Below are 19,112 nucleotides of genomic sequence, written 5' to 3' on the forward strand. Positions count from 1 at the left end.
TTTAACGAAGCTAGTGTCAAGACCGTCCATTTTTGCGAGGCACAAATTTAGCTGGGAAAGCTGGTCCTGTTTTGATGCTACGCAACCGAGACGAGGTGTTGTGGTCAACCCGTAACCCTTTTACGCGCGTACACAATCGCATACCATTAACCATGGTAAGCATACTGAGAGAGAGTGGCAGGCGGGCGTAAGTGACAAAATTCGCCAAACATCATAAACGAATTCGGTAAAGGAAAACAAATTGCGCGTCCACAACATTACCTGCAAGGTTGGCACAGTCCGGTGAAAAGGGCACGCCAACAGCTCAACAACATCTGTACTGCTGTGGTTCCAAAGGAAACAACAGCACAGGAAGTGGAGAGGAACCATAATATGCACCTACCCAGCTTATCAGTGAACGCGTAAAAGTGGCGATTGTCAGCGATAATTTGAGTTTTGAGCGCTATTTCCTCCAGAAGATGCAGGTAAGCAGTCTCGGAAGGGTGGAGGGAAAGAACGGGAAGTGTTTGCATCCGTTCGTACGTACATTGTATTGTGTTTGTTTATTCTCCTATTTTCCATCAGCAAGTAGACGATCCCCCTTATTTGACTGTAGGAACGGAGGTTAGCGCCAAATACAAGGGGGCATTCTGCGAGGCCAAGGTACGCAAGGTCGTGCGCAACATCAAATGCAAGGTCGCGTACAAACAGCAGGGTCTCGGGTCTGGTGTTGTCTCCGATGATCAGATCAAGGGGGCTCTCCGGGTGGGTGCGACGGTCGAGGTGAAACATCCGGAGCGGAAGGAATACGTGGAGGCAACGCTAACCAAAATCCAGGACTGTTCGCAGTACACGGTGGTGTTCGATGACGGCGACATTACGACGCTTCGACGCAGTGCGCTGTGTCTGAAGAGTGGCCGGCACTTCAACGAGAGCGAAACACTTGATCAGCTTCCGCTCACACATCCCGAGCACTTTGGGAATCCGGTCATAGGTGGACGCAGGGGTCGTAGGTAAGCACTGTCGTCTTCAAACACTTCAATATGTATGGTCCACGAGAGAAAAAGCCACTGTAGCGTACTACAGTTTCGCTTAGGTTTGCAAATAATTCGTCACAGGAAGTAGAACCGTGGATAAACTCCGATAACACGCTTGGATGTGTATGATAGTTGATACTTTTATCTTCTATTGGTAAATGAGACGAACATCCGGAGCAAAATTCCAATAGACATTTTTTTGCTTACGTTTTATTTTCATTCATCACGATCGGGGACGATCGTGTATTCAGTTTCAGTCTTCTTTAGGCCTTCGATTAGTTTAGACCTATATTACGTTATAGAGAGTCTGTTCTCCAACATTTCATATGGTTTGGGCATTGAGGTTTGTGGTGGACTGTATGATTTTGTTAAGAACTACAAATTAATGTGTGTTCTTTGATCCTTTTCACATTAGATCACGGCATCTTCTACCGGACGAAAGCTCCGATGAGGAAGACGAACCAACAACCCACTCCCGTTCGAACGCCAGCGATAAAGAGGAAAACATCGGTAAAGTGGTGTGTGTGGAGACGAGCGATAATAAGAAGAAAAACCCGAAAGAAAATTGGTTTCCCGGGCTTGTGGTGGCTCCGACCGCCCAGGACACGGTGCGGATTCGGGTGAAGGACGAGTATTTGGTGCGCTCGTTTAAGGATGGTCGGTACTACACCGTGCCGAAGAAAGAAGCCACCGAGTTTACGCGTGACAGTGTAAACAGGTCAGAAGCAGCCGCCGTGTCGGCAGCAATTGAGTACATGGATAATGATGTACTGCCGCCGCACTGGGACCGGGAAGCATTGTTCGGTACGTCGGGTAGCTGCAGCGATTCGGATCAGGAGCTCGAAACGGATAGTTCGGATGATGAGCCTACCGAAGAAAAAGATCATTTTGTGGCACAGCTGTACAAGTTTATGGACGATCGGGGAACGCCACTGAACAAAGCGCCATCGATCACGAATCGGGACGTCGATCTGTACCGTTTGTTTCGTGCTGTTCAAAAGCTACACGGTTACAATCGAGTCACGACCCAGAATCAGTGGAAGCAGATCGCACTACGGTTGGGCTTCTCGCCTGCCACGGCCAGCATTACCAATCTGGTGAAGCAGGCGTACAAAAAGTTTCTGTTCTCTTTCGAAGAGTTCAACCGCAAGCTCGGATGCACGATGGTACCACACCCGAAAACGAGTCGCACGAAGGGCCGCAGTCTGGTACGGGCCAGCTCGGTACAGTCGCCAAAGCTGGCAGAAAAAGAAAAGCTACTAACGGCAAAAGAAAAGGCAGCATCGGCCGCGGCAGCAGACGCGTCTGCAAAGGCATGCAATTCAGTAACAGCAATCGCGGAAGCCTCTAATTCAGCAGTAGAAGAATCTGGCAATACGAGTGAATCGAGTACAACGGAAAGTGCCGTACTGAGACCGAACAGCACCAAGCGAAAAGTTGGCGGCGGCAAGGTTAAAGCGTTGGTAGATAAATTCGAGGAAAAAGAAAAGGAACGGGAGAAGGAGAAAATGTCTGCAAAAGGTGGCGGTGAAAGTAGCGGATCATCCGGCGGTAGCAAGAAAGAGGATGTTGGAAGCGCTTCCGCTGTGAAGAAGGAAAAGGTCGCGGCGAAGGCTAAGTCCGTTGAACCGGTGATCGAGAAACGGGGTCGTAAAAGAAAGGACGCTGATTCGGTGGACTCGAAAAAGGATGACCGGGAAAACACAACCGGAACTGGTGGTGGTAGTGCGAGTGGTACAGAGCGCAGCATTAAGCTGGAGAAACAATCGACCAGCAGTAGGAAAGAAGAAGGTGTGGGTAGTGTTGTTGGTGGTGGTGGTGGTAGTGGAGGTGGTGGAGGTGGTGGTGGAAGTGGTGGTGGAGGTGGTGGTCCACCGGGAAGTGGAGGTGGCGGAGGAGGAGGAGGAAATGGATCTGGACCGGGATCAGCCAGTATGCACGGTGGCAGTGGTAGAACCATTAGCCCTGTAAGTGGAGTAGCTGCTGGGACCGCAGTTCCCGACTTCCCAATCGAGGTGGGTGATAAGCTAAAGGTGTATTACGATGAGCAGAAGGTGACGTACGAAGCGAAGGTGATCGAGATCGCCAAACAGGAAGGAAATCCCATCTATCTGGTACACTACACCGGTTGGAACACGAGGTGATGATGATAGTATTCTTAAGCGGCATCAATTTACCCGTTGTAATACGGTCATTTTTCATTCACAGGTACGACGAATGGGTTCGCAAAGAACGTATTGCGGAGAATTTAACCAACAGTAAAACTAAGAAAGGAAAATCGTCCACCAACACGCCAACGGGCAGTGGTGGATCGACAAGTAAGGGACCATCGGGATCGAGCACTACGCCGGGAGATAAAACTCCGAAAGTTGCAAAACGCAGCCGTGGTAATTCTAAAGGTGAACAGAGCAGTGGTCCCGGAGGAAATTCTACGCCACGTTCGACGACTCCCAATGTTGGACGGAATAAATCACCAGCCACACCGTCCAACCGGAGACCACTGACGCGTGGTGGATCGTCGGCTGCTACGGGATCGTCCCTTTCGGCTTCGGCCGCCGCTGCTGGTAGGCGCACGTCCAACAATACGGACATTTCGTCCTCACTGTCTGTTCCGACCGATCCGGACAATACCAGCGACACCGATTCGGATGAACCGATGCTGAAAAAGTGCACCACCAACAGCACCTCGTCGACCACCTCGTCCAACTCGTCGATTTCCATCTCATCAACGAGCACGAAAGTAAGTACAACGGCCGAGGCCGGTTCGTCGTCTGACGCCGCGGCCATATCGGACGAGTTTTCCAACGGAGCATCCAAGGGTGGTGGTGGTGGTGGTGTTGTTGGCGGTGTTGGTGGTGGTCGTGACTATGATCTCAATCAAGTAATTTCCTACCATACTGCGCTGCATTTAACAGCTCGATCCAGATCTTTACTAACCGGGGGTCAATCCTCTCTTTCTCTCTTCTTTTTTCATTTTTCTCTATATCCTTCCCTTCTTTTTTATGTGGTTCTCGGGTTCGGGTTTGCGCTTCCCGTCGCATCATCATCACATTTGGGTACTGCTTTCGTTTTCGACCTCGTTTCTTATGCGTTCAACCCTTTTTATTAATCGTTCCATATGATCCTTCACATCCACCCTGTCTCGATCATTCATTTTAGATACGTTCCGAATTGAAGGGCTTCAAGGAACTGAAATCACCTGGATCGCCGGCATCAGACACAACAACGACCACAACCACAACTGCTGGCGCAGGAGAAGGACCCGCATCGGCGTCCTCCGTTACGGATGTGCCGAAACATCTGATACCGAAGCAGGAACCGAACATGCACACAAGGAGTAGTTCCACCGAAGCGAAGGAAACGCTTTCGAGCTCTAGCACACCGCTGGCCACGATCAAGAAAGAGCTGACTGCTTCAGTGGCAGTGAAAGAGGAAGAATCTACCGTAACCGAGGAGGACGACGAACCGGGAAAGTCGTCCGAATCGGAAACACTCAGCGAAGAAGACTCTTCGCAGTCTTCCAACAAGGCATTCTCCAGCTCACCAATTACAACGATGGTCGATTCAGACACAGCCGAAACACCGCTAGCAGCGGGGCTAGTGATGAGTCCCAAGATATTAGCCTCGCCTCCACCGAGCTTGGAGTGCGAAGATTCGTCATCCACCGAACCTTTAATAACAGTAGCTAACAAAGCAGCGGATGCCAAGGCATCTCTGGAAAAGGCTGCAGCAAGCGCTAAAAAGGACGCGGTCGATGCAGGGCCAGCTGTTGAAAAAACAGCCACCGGGTCAGGCTCGGTTGGGAAACCACCAATTAAAACATACGGTACGGCAGCAACTATCATTGCCAACTCGGAAAAGATGGCATTCTGTACGGTGCGTGATGCGAGCACGGAAAACGAATTGAAACCACAACTCGCTGTGCCAACGCAAGCGAATGATTCTGTGCTAGAATCACCGTCGAAGAATAATTCGACGATTGCATCACAGGCAGCAGGAGTATCACCCTCGCTATCGGCACGATCGAAAACAGTAGCGACGGAGGACAAAGCTACTGTGGCGGGTTCTAATATGACATCACCATCTACAACCAGTGGTCGCACAAATGCCAGCTCTTTAATGACACCTGGTAAAGCTAGCTTTGGTTCGTCCCCATCGGCTACTGCAGGAAATAGCAAAGATGACTTGGCCGTCACGCCACCGCAAGGTGTCATTATCGCTGCCGGATCTAGCGCGCGAGCAATAAAGTCGCCAAAATCTTCCCCTTCAACAACATCGTCAATATCTTCATCTGGCACCGCCGCACCAGATGACAGCAAGATCAATCCCTCAACCGTATCTCCGGTCGGACCAACGAACACTCTGTCCCAAACGACCACTTCCTCACCGCATGCGGGAGGTTTCAGTTCGTTACGCGCGGAAAAGAAGCAGTCAATCGTTCAACATTCTGGACCGGGAACAACAGCAACCGGAATGGAAAGGAAATTTACACTTGGCAGAGAAGGTACCTCCGCCTTTTCATCGCCGGCAAGCTCTTTATCCGCGCAATCCGCGCTTTCCGCTGCAGCTCCTGCAGCTACTACCTTGAAGCATGGCAGTTCCGGTTTGCTTGGGGAGAAAAAACACTTTTCCTCGTCGACGTTAACACCGGCACAAAATAAACTGCTCAGCAAGGAAGCGCTGTCCATTAAGTCACTGTTTGAATCGACAGCTAATCGGATGGAAGAAAAGATTTCTGACGTGTACGAATTTGAGGATGAATATGACGATCCGACCGATACCGGGAGCGGACCGATGGGAGTTGTGGGTGCTGCTATTGGTACACCCGGATGCGGAACAGGTCCCCGTAAGCTTGTATCCGATGTACCACCTGCCGAGGTAGTTAACTCTCTTTCGCTAACCTCCTCGACAGGATCATCGTCATTGGGCGGTCCATTTGGAGATGAGAAAAGAAAAAAGCCTTTGCAACGGAAAACAATGGCCGTCGCAGTGGATCCTCTGGACACATCTAACTACGGAACCGGAAGTTATAGTGGGGCTTTAAAGCGGGCGAAGAAGCCTTCGCCGATTAAAACCGAACCTGCGGGTGTAGAGAATAAGTCACCGAAAGGATCGGGCATATTACGCCGCGAGCCTAAGGACAAGGAAGAAAAGGATCAGAAGCTTCCAGTGGATGGTGAATCTGGCACAGTGGTTGCGGAGGCACCTCGTCAAACGACAATTTCTTCAGTGGATCCACCTAAAGAAAAGGTTGCTCCTAAAACGACATCACCTGTAGTTACTACCTCTTCTCAAGCAGGACTAACGACCGCTTTTGTACAGACGCCTGTAAAAAGTGACTCGACTTTTGATGTGTTACGAAAATCTCCAAGCTTCAATTTGGTGACCCCCGGGCCTCTGGGAAGTAAGGAAGAAACTTTTAAATCGCAGGAAGATATCGACACAAAACCTGCTCCACCGCCATTGCCGGCAACGACAACGCCTGGGATATTCACGCCAGTTATTTCAGCTTCCTCGATCGGAAGTGGTGGCGTAAACGAGCGATCAATTTCGTCGGTGCTTTATCCGCACGGTAAAGGTCCATCTACTTCCGTCCTGCTAGCAAAGGCTGGTGACGAGAGTCAAAAAGAGGAACCGACGTTGGAGAATTGCAAAAAATACTTCAACGATATGAACTTTGAATTCGACGCTCCGACCGTGAAGAAACCACCGTCGATTGCGGACAAGGTGCTGAAGGCATTAAGTGAACAGCAACAGCAGCAGCAACAACAACAGCAGCAAACGGTAAAATCGGAAAAACCAGACTTTCCGAAGTATATGACAAGTTCGATGCATCACCATTCGCTACCCAGCACACCGAAATCGATGATAAACAGTGGATTGTTGTCTTCACCGGCAATGGAAAGCGGTACACCGATGTCTTTCGCATCCACAGTGCATCCAACGATCAAATCGGAATCCATCAGCAGCGGTGGTAACAGTGCCACCGTAGTGTCTTCCTACACAACACCTATGATGGCTATAAATCACCCACCAAAACCGGGATCCGCGGGTGGAAATGAAGCACCACAGTCAGGCAAGTTGCTCGAAGCAATGAAGATGGAACCGGAAGATTCTCACATCTCCACGGCAAAGTCATCCCCGATCAGTACCGATTCGAAAACCACCACCAATCAACCGCAAGGCTTATCGTCTTCCGGTAATGGTGGGGTTCAGAAGATACAGGCGCTTGAGCAAATTCCCACATCCCGAAGTAACGATCTAACTGAATCACTTCGAAAGCTAGATCCAGATCCACGGTTTATTCACGACGATGAATCTACGGACAGTAACGATTCGGAACACCGGCTAATCATTGAGGATGCCGAATCGCAAGGCAGTGGTGAACCTGCAACCGGAAGTGCGATGGTACACTCGCAAACTATTGTAACGAACTCCGTCGTGCCCAGTACGGCTGCGGTGATCGTCCATTATGAGAGCAAACAGACCACTTCGGTGATATCGGCCAAGAAGGAGCTGTTTGAGGAAAAACCACGATCAGCTACAGCTTCCATTACACTCGAGATGGCTTCAGCTGCATCGGCCGCAGCTGTTGCAGCGGTTGCCGATAAGGAAAAGCTCATCCTAAAGCAAGACCGGATTGCTCCGACGGATCCGTTATCTTCTTCGTCGCATGTGAAGGACGATACTACCAAATCATTCTCTGGCGCACCTACAGCGTCGTCGGAAAAGAAGACAATAGGTGGTGCAAAGCAAAGCCTTCTAGAGACAATCATACAGATGAACACCGCCAGCCGCGGTATGAGTTCTGAAGAGTACTTGATGCACAAGGTACATGAACAGCAGCCACCGATACAACAACGCGTCAGCGCTGATAGTGAAGGTCGTACGGATGTGTCCTTCGCAACTCAGAAGCAACTTGACAGCAGTGTCGTTCCTGCGACGGCATCCGTCATAACGTCTACGGGATCGAACGAATCATTAGGATCATCCACGCTTTCTCTCAACCCCGAGGATTCACCAACGCAATCGCTACACTATCTTCAATCACAATCACAATCACAGGCTCCAAACAATGAATCGCTGTCGTTGCTACTCTGCGAGGAAACGATTCCAGGCTCTCCCGCACCGAAAGATCACGATCGATTGCCACCGTCTACAGTCGGGCGTAAGGTGTATGCCGAGACACCGCTGGCACCTGCTTCATCAGTATCATCATCATCCTCTTTCATACCGCCACAAAACATTCAAACCGCCACCGATCTGAAACCTGTTCCGATGGATCTAGAACCACCGGTGGTGACGATAACGATCGGTGGTAATACGACGATCAGCAGTACCAGTCAAAGTGGACAGACCGGTGGAGTGGGATCGTTCGTTTCCAATCTCCAGCAGCAACAGCAATCATTAAGAAGTAAAGGAACTTCCGGCGGAGGAGAATCCACCGCCGATACCCCGAACAGTTCTCCGAGGGATTCGGTTAGCCAAGATGAAAGTAAGTCCTTTTTTCTGTGTAATAATTACCCTTGCTCGAGTGTAGTAACATTTTCTTTTTTTTTCTAGCGCATGATCAAGAATCGTTGTCACCGATGAAAAAGCGCCGTCAACGAAAACCGAGCGAAGAACCAACGCTCAAACGTCGTCGCACGGGTAACACCAGCCTGGGTGGCTATGGCTTTGGAAATAATGGTTCAAACACTAGCTATGGCCGTAATCAACGTGGTCTTACTACAAGCAATGGTACGGCGAAATGTACCTTCGCAACTAAGGACTACTCTTTAACTTCTTCTTCGCTCTCTCTGTCTCTCACTTCAACAGCAACCGACAGTGAGGACAACTCAGACAATTTAGCGGCATTCCACCGATCGTCCTCCTTGATATTTGTTGGCAGCAAAACCGGGCGTCCCTGTCAGTACAATTTCCTGGTCAATTTAGGTAAAACTACAGATATCATGTTCCGTTTTCGAGCATACCATTACATTTCTTCTCTATTTGACAGATCCATCCCTAAATAGTAATCACCGGATAGGGATAATAAGGAAAAAGATCCAAGAGTTGCGCAAAACGTACAACGCGATCAAGGCCGAGCTGGCGAGTATCGACCGAAGGCGCAAGAAGCTTCGCCGACGGGAGCGAGAGAACAAGAAGCAAGCCAAACTGAACAGTGCCAGCGCCGGTAACAACTAAGAAGCGCGCTGTCGATAGTTTCTTTCCTTTTTGTTTCTTTCCCTTTTTTTCAGTTGTTTTATTTCGTCCCTTGGGCTTTCAGAGCTGAATGGCAGCACAATTATTAGCACCACGAAGAGAAAGGAAGGCTTGTACTTCTGGCATGAATGTACAATGCGCTATATGCTCCAGGTTTAGGTTTACACGTGAACATTTAGAAAGTTTCGATAGCCGGCGCTTCTACACGCTGGTGAAAATTTATTTCAGATCTATTTTCGAAACAATTTTTTATATGATTTTAATTTTATTTGTTGTTCTAGTGTTGATAGGATTTTACAGAAACCGTACATTGAATTAGCGAATTTATTTCTACTTTTATACTTATAATATTTGCTATTTCCTTACCGTGTTGTTGACTCGTAGCGCTATTAAGCCTTCAGAGTGTGAATCTAGGAATTTAGGATATACATAGTGAAGTAACAGTGATTTCGTGTAAATTATATATCAGGATCGAACCAGCAAGTAGTATTTCAAACGCTCATTTCCGTGTTCATATCATGGAAAGCCAATTTTAAAGTAACATGCGTAGATGATAGAGCACACCCAACAGTGCTAATGAATTATTTGACTAGCGAAGAATTCAAAACAGATCTTTACAACCTGCAGCAATAGCACGACGGTTGGCGGTTTACTGTAAAGAACTGCTGATATGTGAGGGAATGCACTCTCTGCAGAGGAAGGGCTATAGTTCATTGCGGCTCTTCTGTGCTGTAAGTTATATTTTTGCTTAAAACGCTACTTCCCGTAAGGGACATTAGTTTGTATTCATCTTAAGGTGTGCAATGAGACGTGTACAGTGTATTGTGAATCCAGAAAAGATGCCGTAAAAGATGCCCACCAGTGGACAGCACTCCTACAGCATCATTAAATACAAGAATATGAACACAGAATTAACTTTTCGTCCAAACACAACAACTTTATTAGCGTCTGCTTCCTGAAGCGACAATACTACTCGGTAATTAAGTTGTGATCACATGCGGTCTACCCATTATTACAATCTATTTATTCGAGCTAAATTACGTGCACCAAAGATCACCATCGGGTTGTGGAAAGAAGAGAAAATTAGACTAGAAATGGTGTAAGAGAAGGCATCTAATTCGTTCCGTTGCTGTATATTGTCACTCTGTTCCGGCCCGGATGCCAGAATAATAGAATTAATTGAGAAAGCAGCAGCAGTTTGAGGCTACGCGTCCTGATTGAGATTCAACTATGATTCGTTGCTGATGCGCTGATTAGCGGTTAGTGTAAGGAACACTTGTTCGAGTGACGTTTGCCCGAGGGCGTAGTCTTCAAGCTGCAGCTGTTCCCGCGCCGCTTCAAGCACGCCAAACATCTCCGACCAGCGATGCCCGGTGTCCCGGATGTGATAGGTGAGGTAGTTGTGATATTCTTCCTTGAGGATGGCTCCACTGCCACCACCATCTCGAGCAGAGCCGACTGCGAAGGTTTGCTGCATAAACGATTTGATCGCTTGCTTGTTCCTTTCGGCTTCTGTGCGCGATCCATCGCCGGTCCATTTAAGCTTCATGGTGAGAAAGTAGCCGTGGGAGAATTTATTTTTCAGATGCTGAGCCGACCCTATACAGCGGAACTCCCCGTTCACCATGATTGCCAGCCGTGAGCAAAGAGCTTCGCACTCCTCCATACTGTGTGACGTTAGCACTAGGGCGGTTCTACCTTCCGACCGTACCCGACACATCACGTTCCAGAAATGACGCTTCGCACCCGGATCCATTCCTGTGGTTGGTTCGTCCAGATACACTATAGCTGGATCGCCAAGCAGCGCCAGTGCGGTACTTAGCTTCCTTCGCGTTCCTCCACTGTACGCCTGCACGCGCTTGTCCAGATGGGCAGCAAAGTGTAGTTCCACCGCAAGCCTGTCCGCGATCGAGTCAATTGACTGTTCCGGTATGCCACGCAAACGGGCAAAGATACGCAACGTTTCCCGACCAGTCAGATCTTCGAGCAGAGCGTCAAATTGTGGACAGTAACCGATCTTCCGGTAAACAGCGGGTAATTGCGTACGCAAACTGTATCCAACGACCCATGCATCACCGGCGGTAATGCGTCGATCGCCAGTTAGCATCCGGAAGGTGGACGTTTTACCGGCGCCGTTTACACCCAACAGTCCGAAACATTCCCGTCCACCGGCCGCAAATGTAAGCCGATCGACTGCGGGTGGTTTAGCACTGCTGTAACGTTTCGTGAGATCGCGCAACATTAACAAAGCCCGCCCTGTAGGCGATTGATGCTCCCGTTCTTCATACAAACGATCCACTCTGGTACGCTCGTCAGCAACGTCTGAATCTTCACCGATTGCAATGGATTCCATTTCTTCAGTTGTGATCGCTGTCTTACGATGTCTATTGGAACATTGCCACTGATCGGGCATGCATGTGGAGAGATTTATCCCGGCGAAAGCACGGTACTCTTTAAGTAGCAAAACCACAAACGAAAGTACCGAAACACCTATCAGGTAAGTCAGATTTCGATTGATTCCTCGCGGATTGAATGAAAATATTTCCACATCTGTAACGGGCGAGGAAAAACAGACCACAATCAAATTAAAAAAACGATAGTTCTCTCCAGACGAGTGACCTCTTCACTTACCGCAGCATAGTTCATTAAATTTGCAGGCCAACTGAGGGGTACAGAACGGCATCGCATCGCAGTACGCATCGCAGATCTGTCTCGTCGTTTCCATCACGTTGATATTGTTCAAGCTGTGGCTGAGCGCAAACAGTGGAAACACCATATAAATCCACTCCATTGTTTCTGCCACGTGGCGCAGATCAAAGTCCTTCACCTTCAGCAGAAACACCGCCGTAAACATGACCGTCCCGGTGAAGATATTGAAGATCAGCATCTTGATGAAACCGGTCGACGGCACATCGAAACAGTACGCACCGAGGTACGTGAACGGAATGACCGCCAGTCCGAAGCAAACGAACACAATCACAACACGACCAAGCTCCTCCGGTGTGGACCAACCTTCCTCACCGAAGGCAGCCAACGTACCGATGTATAATGCCATCGCCACGCAGTACACACCAAAATCCCATAGAAAGGAAATACCCCAAAACGTGATCGCATTCACGCCGCTTACAAACTGCAAAAGCTTCGACCCGGATGCGCGTTCACGTACGTAGTAAAGGATGTAGAGGGCACCGACGAAGGCCATCGCAAAACCGGTGTTAAAGGCAAGCTGGAAACCTAGATTACTTCCAGACTGGGTACGCAGGAATCGAACATGACTGCTGTATGGAAGTGGTTTGTTCGTCACAGTGATGCTGCAGTTGGTGCAGATGGTCCGTGCAAGTGCATTGTAGAGCACGCTAAGCGACAGCGGAGCCGTGTGGTACGCTTTGTTATTGAACCAAGCAGTGAAGTTACGATTTATCACATCTAAGGACGCTCCAATCATGAACGTATTATCCACCGTTCGAATATTTTCCGTTGACTACGCGGGAATAGAAATGAAACGAACACACGAAGTAAGATTAGATTGTTAATGCAATTCAGTGCACATGTTTCTGCAATTACCTTTTGCAATATAAATTCAGTGAAATTGCGCTCCGTCACGGTGAGTGTATGATGTCCAGAGCCCGAAGAATGCTTAATCGTTTCTTCATACGCGGCAACGATCGGTGCATTTCGAACGCTTGTCGACAGGACGGTACTGGTACGATCGTAGCTTGTGAGTGTAATTTCCAATGGTGGCAGAACAACATTGTTGGGAAAGAATCGTACAATGGCGATAACGAGCAGGACAAACATCATTGGCAGTAGTATCTGGAGGGTGGATATCTTCCACGAACGGATAAAGCTGAGATACTTCTTGCAGAACATAGCACGGATCTGACTCCACAGAAGCTTTGAGCCCGTTTGTAGCTCATATGTTTCCGTGATAGTTATTGGAGGTGGCATCGGATGATGTGTACCGTTCTTTAGATGTCGCTTATCGCTTGACTCCGTTCCATTAGCGGTGAGCTGAAGTTCATCAGTGTTACCTTCATCGCTACCCAACCTGATAATAGAATTTTATCAAACATCCAACCATTTCTCAAATGCAAACACCAAATGCAGACTTACCTCATAAAAACTTCCTCCAATGTGGACAATGCAATACCATAGCTTGAGATGCCACACTTTTCGACGTTTTGTTCAAGTGCTTCCAGCGCTGGCTGAAACATGCCACGGTATTGTTCGTGAAGCCGCAAACTCAACTCCGTCCCAATATCGGACTCAATCACCACGTCCGGTACGTACTGGCGCAGTAGCTTCGTAAGCACCTCCGGCTGACAGTCGGGACCCTTTACGCACACCAATCGATATCCAGCTCCGAAACGTTTCTTCAAGAAAAATGGTGTGCCAACCGCACGAAGCTCGCCATCGCACATAACAGCGATACGATCGCCCAGCACATCCGCTTCGTCCATAAAGTGTGTGGACAGAACGATCGTACGATCACGCTTCTCCTGCTGCAGCAGATCCCATACGATGCGCCGAGCACCCGGGTCCATTCCGGACGTTGGTTCGTCACAGAATACCACACGCGAACCACCACACAGTGCGACAGCGAGTGAAAGTTTTCTCTTCATACCGCCGGAAAGGGTGTGTGATTGGTCGTCGCGTTTGGATTCGAGCCCTAGCGCCCGAACATATTTATCGATTTCCGTCTTAATGTACTCCTCCTGCCGGATGCCTTTAAGTCTGGCAAAGAATCGAATGTGTTCTGCCACGGTAAGCTCGTTGAATAGAACGTTGTGCTGGGGACAGAATCCGAGCGTATTGCGGAATCGGTTCACGGCGGTACCACCGATTCGGTGGCCCTCGATCGTAGCGTATCCCGATGTCGGAGGGTACATCCCCGTCAACATACCCATGGTGGTCGTTTTGCCTGCACCGTTGTGTCCCAGCAGGACAGTTATTTGATCGCGATAGAAATTTACGGTAAGTCCACTAACAGCCGGTCGGGCAGAGTATTTCCCGTCGTAAACCTTCGTTAAACCTACCATACTAATACCGATCTGTTTGTCGATCGGTTCTTCCTCTGCATTCGCATGGTATCTTCCGGTTGATTTTAATCTTTCGCTTTCCAACGTATTGTCCACAGTTGTGGCACCCGATTCGTCGCGTGTTGCCTTTCGTTGAAATACTTCCTGCAGCCAGAAGTTTGCGGTGAAAATGAAATTCCACCTGCGCGGTACACCAAACTGTCCCGGTGCGATCTGCTCTACGTACAGAGCTACGGCGAGATAGAGTGCGGCATCGACTAGTAGTATGGCGAAGATGTGCGCCATCGTAAGTCGATCATCAACGGTGACGGGCGTTAAAAGGTTATCCCACTGCAGCCCGATCGAAGTGCCTTCGTGTTTCATGAAAAGCATCACACCGTATCCCATGGCCGTATTACTCCAGAGGCTCGAGCCAAGCTTTGCCCCGAGTGACATCCGATCGTAGTTTCCAAACGTTAGCTGAAACGGGGTGAGTGAGTAGAACCACACAATTCCAGCAATACCTGAGGCAATGTTCGCTGGAGGTGGGAAAATAGCAAAAAAAATTAATTGTACGAACTTTACAGATATCCTGGAACAACCAACAGACCTACCTTTGGAGAAGAAGGTGCTAACCATGAAGCACAGCATTATTGTCGTGATGCTGTACACGAACAGAAACAGCCAGATCAGGAAGCGATTGGAGAACTGGAAAATTGCCACCTTCGTGTTGGTGGTAAGGTTACAGCTCAGCAATACGGTGACGAGCGTGATGGACACAGTAAGTAGCGTCAGGGTGCGCACAAACCAGGCCACCCAGTGTATCCATCCATCAAGTCCCATCACCTTCATCGATTCCTTCAGTTGTTTTTCCTTCTCCAGCGTGATGAACTTAACCGTGTTGATGCAAGAATAGAAGAACGCAACCATGATGATAGAGGGGAACAGATTTTCCAAACCACGCAGCAGCGGATCATCGTAAAAAGCCGGATAAGGGAAACGCTAAAGGTGAGAAGAGAGCAAAAATGTAATGCTAACCAAAAAAATCCACTAAAGATTTCCGATCAATACCCTAAGGTGCACGTGTGGCAGTGAACTGTTACGATCGCTACGCAGCTCCAGCACCGCACGACTGATCGCATTCTGGACGGAGGCAAAACCTTCCGCGTAGTAATTTGCCGGATAGCCACCATCACTGACGTTGATGTTACGCGCACCGTACACTTGAAACTGTGGAAATATCAGGAAAGTGCGCCAGTTCGCCCAAAACTGTGCCCCGGGTAGGGTTGTCGTACGCATCTCGCTCGGAAACCGAACGGCAACATCAACCCTGTCCGGCAGGCTTGTAGCGTTCTGCAACGGGAGAGTTGTAGGAAAATGTGATTACCACACAGCAGATGGTCCGGAACTCCCCAAGGCCATTACCGTGAACTCCTCGGCAAACTCTAATCCCGCTAGGTAGTTATGCGTGACGAGATCCTTGTACATGCTTTCGCTATCGTTGTAGCCCTGGTGAAGGACATCGGTGCCGAGCATTCTTGCTGCACGGCCAACAAGGCGTTCGAGCACGTCATTGCGCGGTGAGTAGACAATTTTCAAATTGATCGGGTGGTTCGTTACCATCTCCCTAGAAGAGGTTTGTAGAACAAACAAACGAAATCAATCGCCCTGTGCAAAGGAACAACAAGCTCACTGTGCCTGGTACCGTATCATGGCCAAACTTTGAACATTTAAGCTGCCGAAGGTCGTCGGTTCGGTGTAGATGGTAGGCGTTACGAGACCCCGGACGAGTATGAGCAGCGAACAAGCCAGCACCGGTATGGTCACTTCGAAAACCGTCTGCGCATAGTGTCGCTTCTGTATGATCCAATTCTTCCACAGTAGCAGCACAAATTTGTCCCAGCTTGAGGTAGTCATGTTGAAGCGTCCGGATGTAAGGTGTGTGCCGTTCGCAGAACTTCCCACTCCGGTCGATTTTCGTATGTACACTGATTGGGTGTAGTAAGCGTTACTTTGATTTAAGGCACACTAATGATGGATTGCCGTAGTGCTGTCGACTGCGGGAACTTCCTTCCGTTTTGCGTTACTTCGGAGGCATTTTTTTATGTTTTCTCTCACTCTAGTTACGGCAGCTAATTATGGGCTCAAGTACACAATTGTCTCTGAAGTACAAACCGGTCCGCCGCAGTGCAAGAATCACCCTTGCACACGATGATGGTGGGAAAGGAAACGGCACATTCACACGCTACTACCACCGCTCCATGATTGCGTCAATCGACGGTACAGCAGTAGCAACACTCTTCTTCCACACAAAACGGTTGTGCTCCGTTCAGTGTGGAAATATCGAACTGGATAGATGGATCTAACACATCGCCATACGTAGCCGGGTGAATCATTTCATCAGGTTGCGAAGTGGTGGGTCGCTGTCAAAAAACGTACTTCCCTTCCTTCACGTGACGCCCTCTTCACGATTTCGTGAGCGCGCGCGCGCGCATGTTTTTTGTGGGGTTTGTTGGGGGTGATTTTATTAGAAGGCGATATCATCATCCCCCCGCTATTCATCGTACACTAACACACACACTGATGGGGAGTTATAGAACAAAACACACATACTACCTTTATCGCAATCGAGTGTAATTCACTTATGATTATGTATGATCGATAGTGGAAGGGGTTGTTTGATTAACCCCCATCTCCACGTGGTGTGTGTGAGTAGTGGTGTTGCCGGACGGCTTTATTTTGCAGCGCGATTTGTTTACAACCGCATGATCGTTGTATTGTATTGCAATTTAGCCGGCTATTTTTGCTTTCAGAACATGCAACAAACAAATACACAAGCTCGTTTGAAACATTAAAAAAATTATCGAAAAGATTATAAGTACCTAGATACAGGGAATGGCTGACTATTTAAAATTTCCCAGCAAAAGGAAGAGCACGTGTGCATTCGCTATGCTTGTTCAGAATAACGTTATTTAGGTAATGGGCCCGTGTTAATACGGGATGACTTAACATGCTTTGATGAAATTAATTTTTCATTCATCAAATCATATTTTATTACATTTCCCGTTGCTGCTTCACAAACAAATCATACATCGTCATCATTATTTTCTTTCTCGGATCATTGACACATCGTATACATGCATTGTACTTTCAACAACTATCAATCATAAGCACCATTTCCCTTCTTCTTCGTTATGCTTCCATAGCCGCAGATAATTGGACGGTTGCGGCGTAAGCATACTAGTCAGTGCGGATCAGTGTTCTTTGTACGTTGAAGGAGTAGCAACTGCGGTCTCCTGCTACGTTGTGGTTGATCTAATTGTGACCAAGCGCCTTGTTACAGCTTGTTCAGCGCCATGTTGTTTGTTTCGTGTGCCCTACTCCTGTTGGGATTATGGGATATAACCGTGATCGAAGCGAAGCGATCGTTCATCAATCCTTATCCAAGATTTAAGGCAATGCCACTCGCACCCAACGATGACGTCGGCGAACCCCTCTTTTTGACGCCATTTATTGCAAATCAATCGATCGCAGCAGGCCGCGACGCGGCTCGTGTCAACTATTCCGCCATTCCCGCAGACATCGAAAGCTATTCGGGATACCTGACGGTGGATGAGGCAACAAACTCAAATCTTTTCTTCTGGTACTTTGCGGCCAAACTGAACCAGAATGCACCGGTTGTCCTATGGCTCCAGGGTGGTCCCGGTGCATCGTCCCTTTACGGATTGTTCACCGAAAATGGACCGTTCGCAGTGCGCAACGACTTGAAGCTACAACCACGCAAATACAGCTGGCACCTGAACCACCATCTCATCTACATCGATAACCCCGTCGGAACGGGGTTCAGCTTTACCGATAAGGATGAGGGCTACTCGACGAACGAGACGCACGTCGGTGCAAATCTGTACAACGCCCTACAGCAGTTTTTCACCCTGTTTCCTGATCTGCAACAGCAGCCCTTCTTTGTGACTGGTGAGTCATATGGTGGAAAGTACGTCCCAGCTGTGGCGCATACGATCCATCGAAACAATGGCAATGCTAAGGTGAAGCTGAACCTGCAGGGTATCGCCATCGGAAATGGATTGTGCGATCCGTACCATCAGCTCGTCTACGGGGATTATCTGTATCAGCTGGGGCTGATCGATGGAACAACCCGTGACCAATTCCACCAGTACGAAGCGAAGGGCCGTGACTGCATCAGTAAGAAGGACTTCAAGTGTGCTTTTGACGTTTTCGATGAATTGATCAATGGAGACCAATATCCGAGCGGATCACTGTTCAAAAATGCTTCAGGCTTCACCACGTACTTCAACTACCTGCAAACCAGTCCGGACCCTGGCGATGAGTATATGGGTAAATTTCTACAGCTGCCGGAAACACGCCGTGCCATACATGTCGGTAATAACTCGTTCCATGATCTCGAGGGAGACAACAAGGTCGAGGATCATCTGAAGCTCGATGTTATGCAGTCGGTTGTCCCGTATCTGAATGAGTTGCTGAACACGTACCGTGTGGTCATCTACAATGGTCAGCTAGACATTATTGTGGCGTACCCGCTGACTATGAACTACGTGACAAAGCTCACCTTTCCCGGAAAGGATGATTACAAGAAGGCTCCACGGTACATCTGGCGTGTGGATGGGGAAATTGCCGGATACGCAAAGGAGGCGGGCAATCTGGTGGAAGTGTTGGTACGCAACGCTGGCCACATGGTGCCGAAGGATCGGCCGAAATGGGCACTCGATTTAGTGATGCGTTTGACCCATGGCAAGAAGTTTGGAAGGAAGTAAAAACAACCTAATTAAGCGTAAATCGTTTGCATTCGTTCATGCTAAAGCTAAAAATTCAATAAAACTAAGCCAACTAAGTCAAC

At 48.7% G+C, this 19,112-nt stretch overlaps 3 protein-coding genes across 6 annotated transcripts; 2 read left to right on the forward strand and 1 right to left on the reverse strand.

Moving 5' to 3' along the window:
- The first annotated feature begins 17 nt into the window (after window positions 1-17).
- LOC125770796 (mucin-19) lies at window positions 18-10,136 on the forward strand. 4 transcript variants are annotated; one of them, XM_049440787.1, is made up of 8 exons: window positions 18-464; window positions 565-992; window positions 1,432-3,156; window positions 3,225-3,897; window positions 4,176-8,511; window positions 8,580-8,756; window positions 8,835-8,951; window positions 9,016-10,136. In XM_049440787.1, exons 1-8 carry the CDS (start codon window positions 459-461, stop codon window positions 9,201-9,203), a joined length of 7,650 nt encoding a protein of 2,549 aa, XP_049296744.1. In that variant the 5' UTR covers window positions 18-458; the 3' UTR covers window positions 9,204-10,136. The 4 variants fall into 4 exon arrangements, with proteins under 4 accessions (XP_049296744.1, XP_049296746.1, XP_049296747.1 ...); XM_049440789.1 differs by having other exon boundaries at window positions 4,194-8,511; XM_049440790.1 differs by having other exon boundaries at window positions 19-464; window positions 3,225-3,756.
- Window positions 10,133-17,107, reverse strand: LOC125770797 (phospholipid-transporting ATPase ABCA3-like). Its single transcript, XM_049440792.1, has 8 exons — window positions 15,945-17,107; window positions 15,665-15,866; window positions 15,311-15,592; window positions 14,854-15,241; window positions 13,335-14,778; window positions 12,786-13,269; window positions 11,853-12,702; window positions 10,133-11,771 (listed from the first exon to the last, which is right to left on the reverse strand). Exons 1-8 carry the CDS (start codon window positions 16,154-16,156, stop codon window positions 10,450-10,452), a joined length of 5,184 nt encoding a protein of 1,727 aa, XP_049296749.1. The 5' UTR covers window positions 16,157-17,107; the 3' UTR covers window positions 10,133-10,449.
- Window positions 17,108-17,458: 351 nt separating this feature from the next.
- LOC125770801 (venom serine carboxypeptidase) lies at window positions 17,459-19,101 on the forward strand. Its single transcript, XM_049440796.1, has one exon. It carries the CDS (start codon window positions 17,596-17,598, stop codon window positions 19,027-19,029), a length of 1,434 nt encoding a protein of 477 aa, XP_049296753.1. The 5' UTR covers window positions 17,459-17,595; the 3' UTR covers window positions 19,030-19,101.
- The last annotated feature ends 11 nt before the right edge of the window (window positions 19,102-19,112 follow it).

The sequence above is a fragment of the Anopheles funestus genome, chromosome 3RL (assembly GCF_943734845.2).
Source record: "Anopheles funestus chromosome 3RL, idAnoFuneDA-416_04, whole genome shotgun sequence".
In the NCBI taxonomy this organism is placed as follows: Eukaryota; Metazoa; Arthropoda; class Insecta; order Diptera; family Culicidae; genus Anopheles; species Anopheles funestus.

Coding starts and splice junctions, on each gene's coding strand:
- LOC125770797 (XM_049440792.1), bottom strand. CDS start 16,156: ATGACTACCTCAAGCTGGGACAAATTTGTGCTGCTACTGTGGAAGAAT. Junction 12,703..12,785: donor CTGAATTTATATTGCAAAAG/GTAATTGCAGAA, acceptor ATTCCCGCGTAG/TCAACGGAAAATATTCGAAC. Junction 11,772..11,852: donor ATTTAATGAACTATGCTGCG/GTAAGTGAAGAG, acceptor CGCCCGTTACAG/ATGTGGAAATATTTTCATTC.
- LOC125770796 (XM_049440787.1), top strand. Junction 993..1,431: donor GGTGGACGCAGGGGTCGTAG/GTAAGCACTGTC, acceptor TTTTCACATTAG/ATCACGGCATCTTCTACCGG. Junction 8,952..9,015: donor CAATTTCCTGGTCAATTTAG/GTAAAACTACAG, acceptor TCTATTTGACAG/ATCCATCCCTAAATAGTAAT.
- LOC125770801 (XM_049440796.1), top strand. CDS start 17,596: ATGTTGTTTGTTTCGTGTGCCCTACTCCTGTTGGGATTATGGGATATA.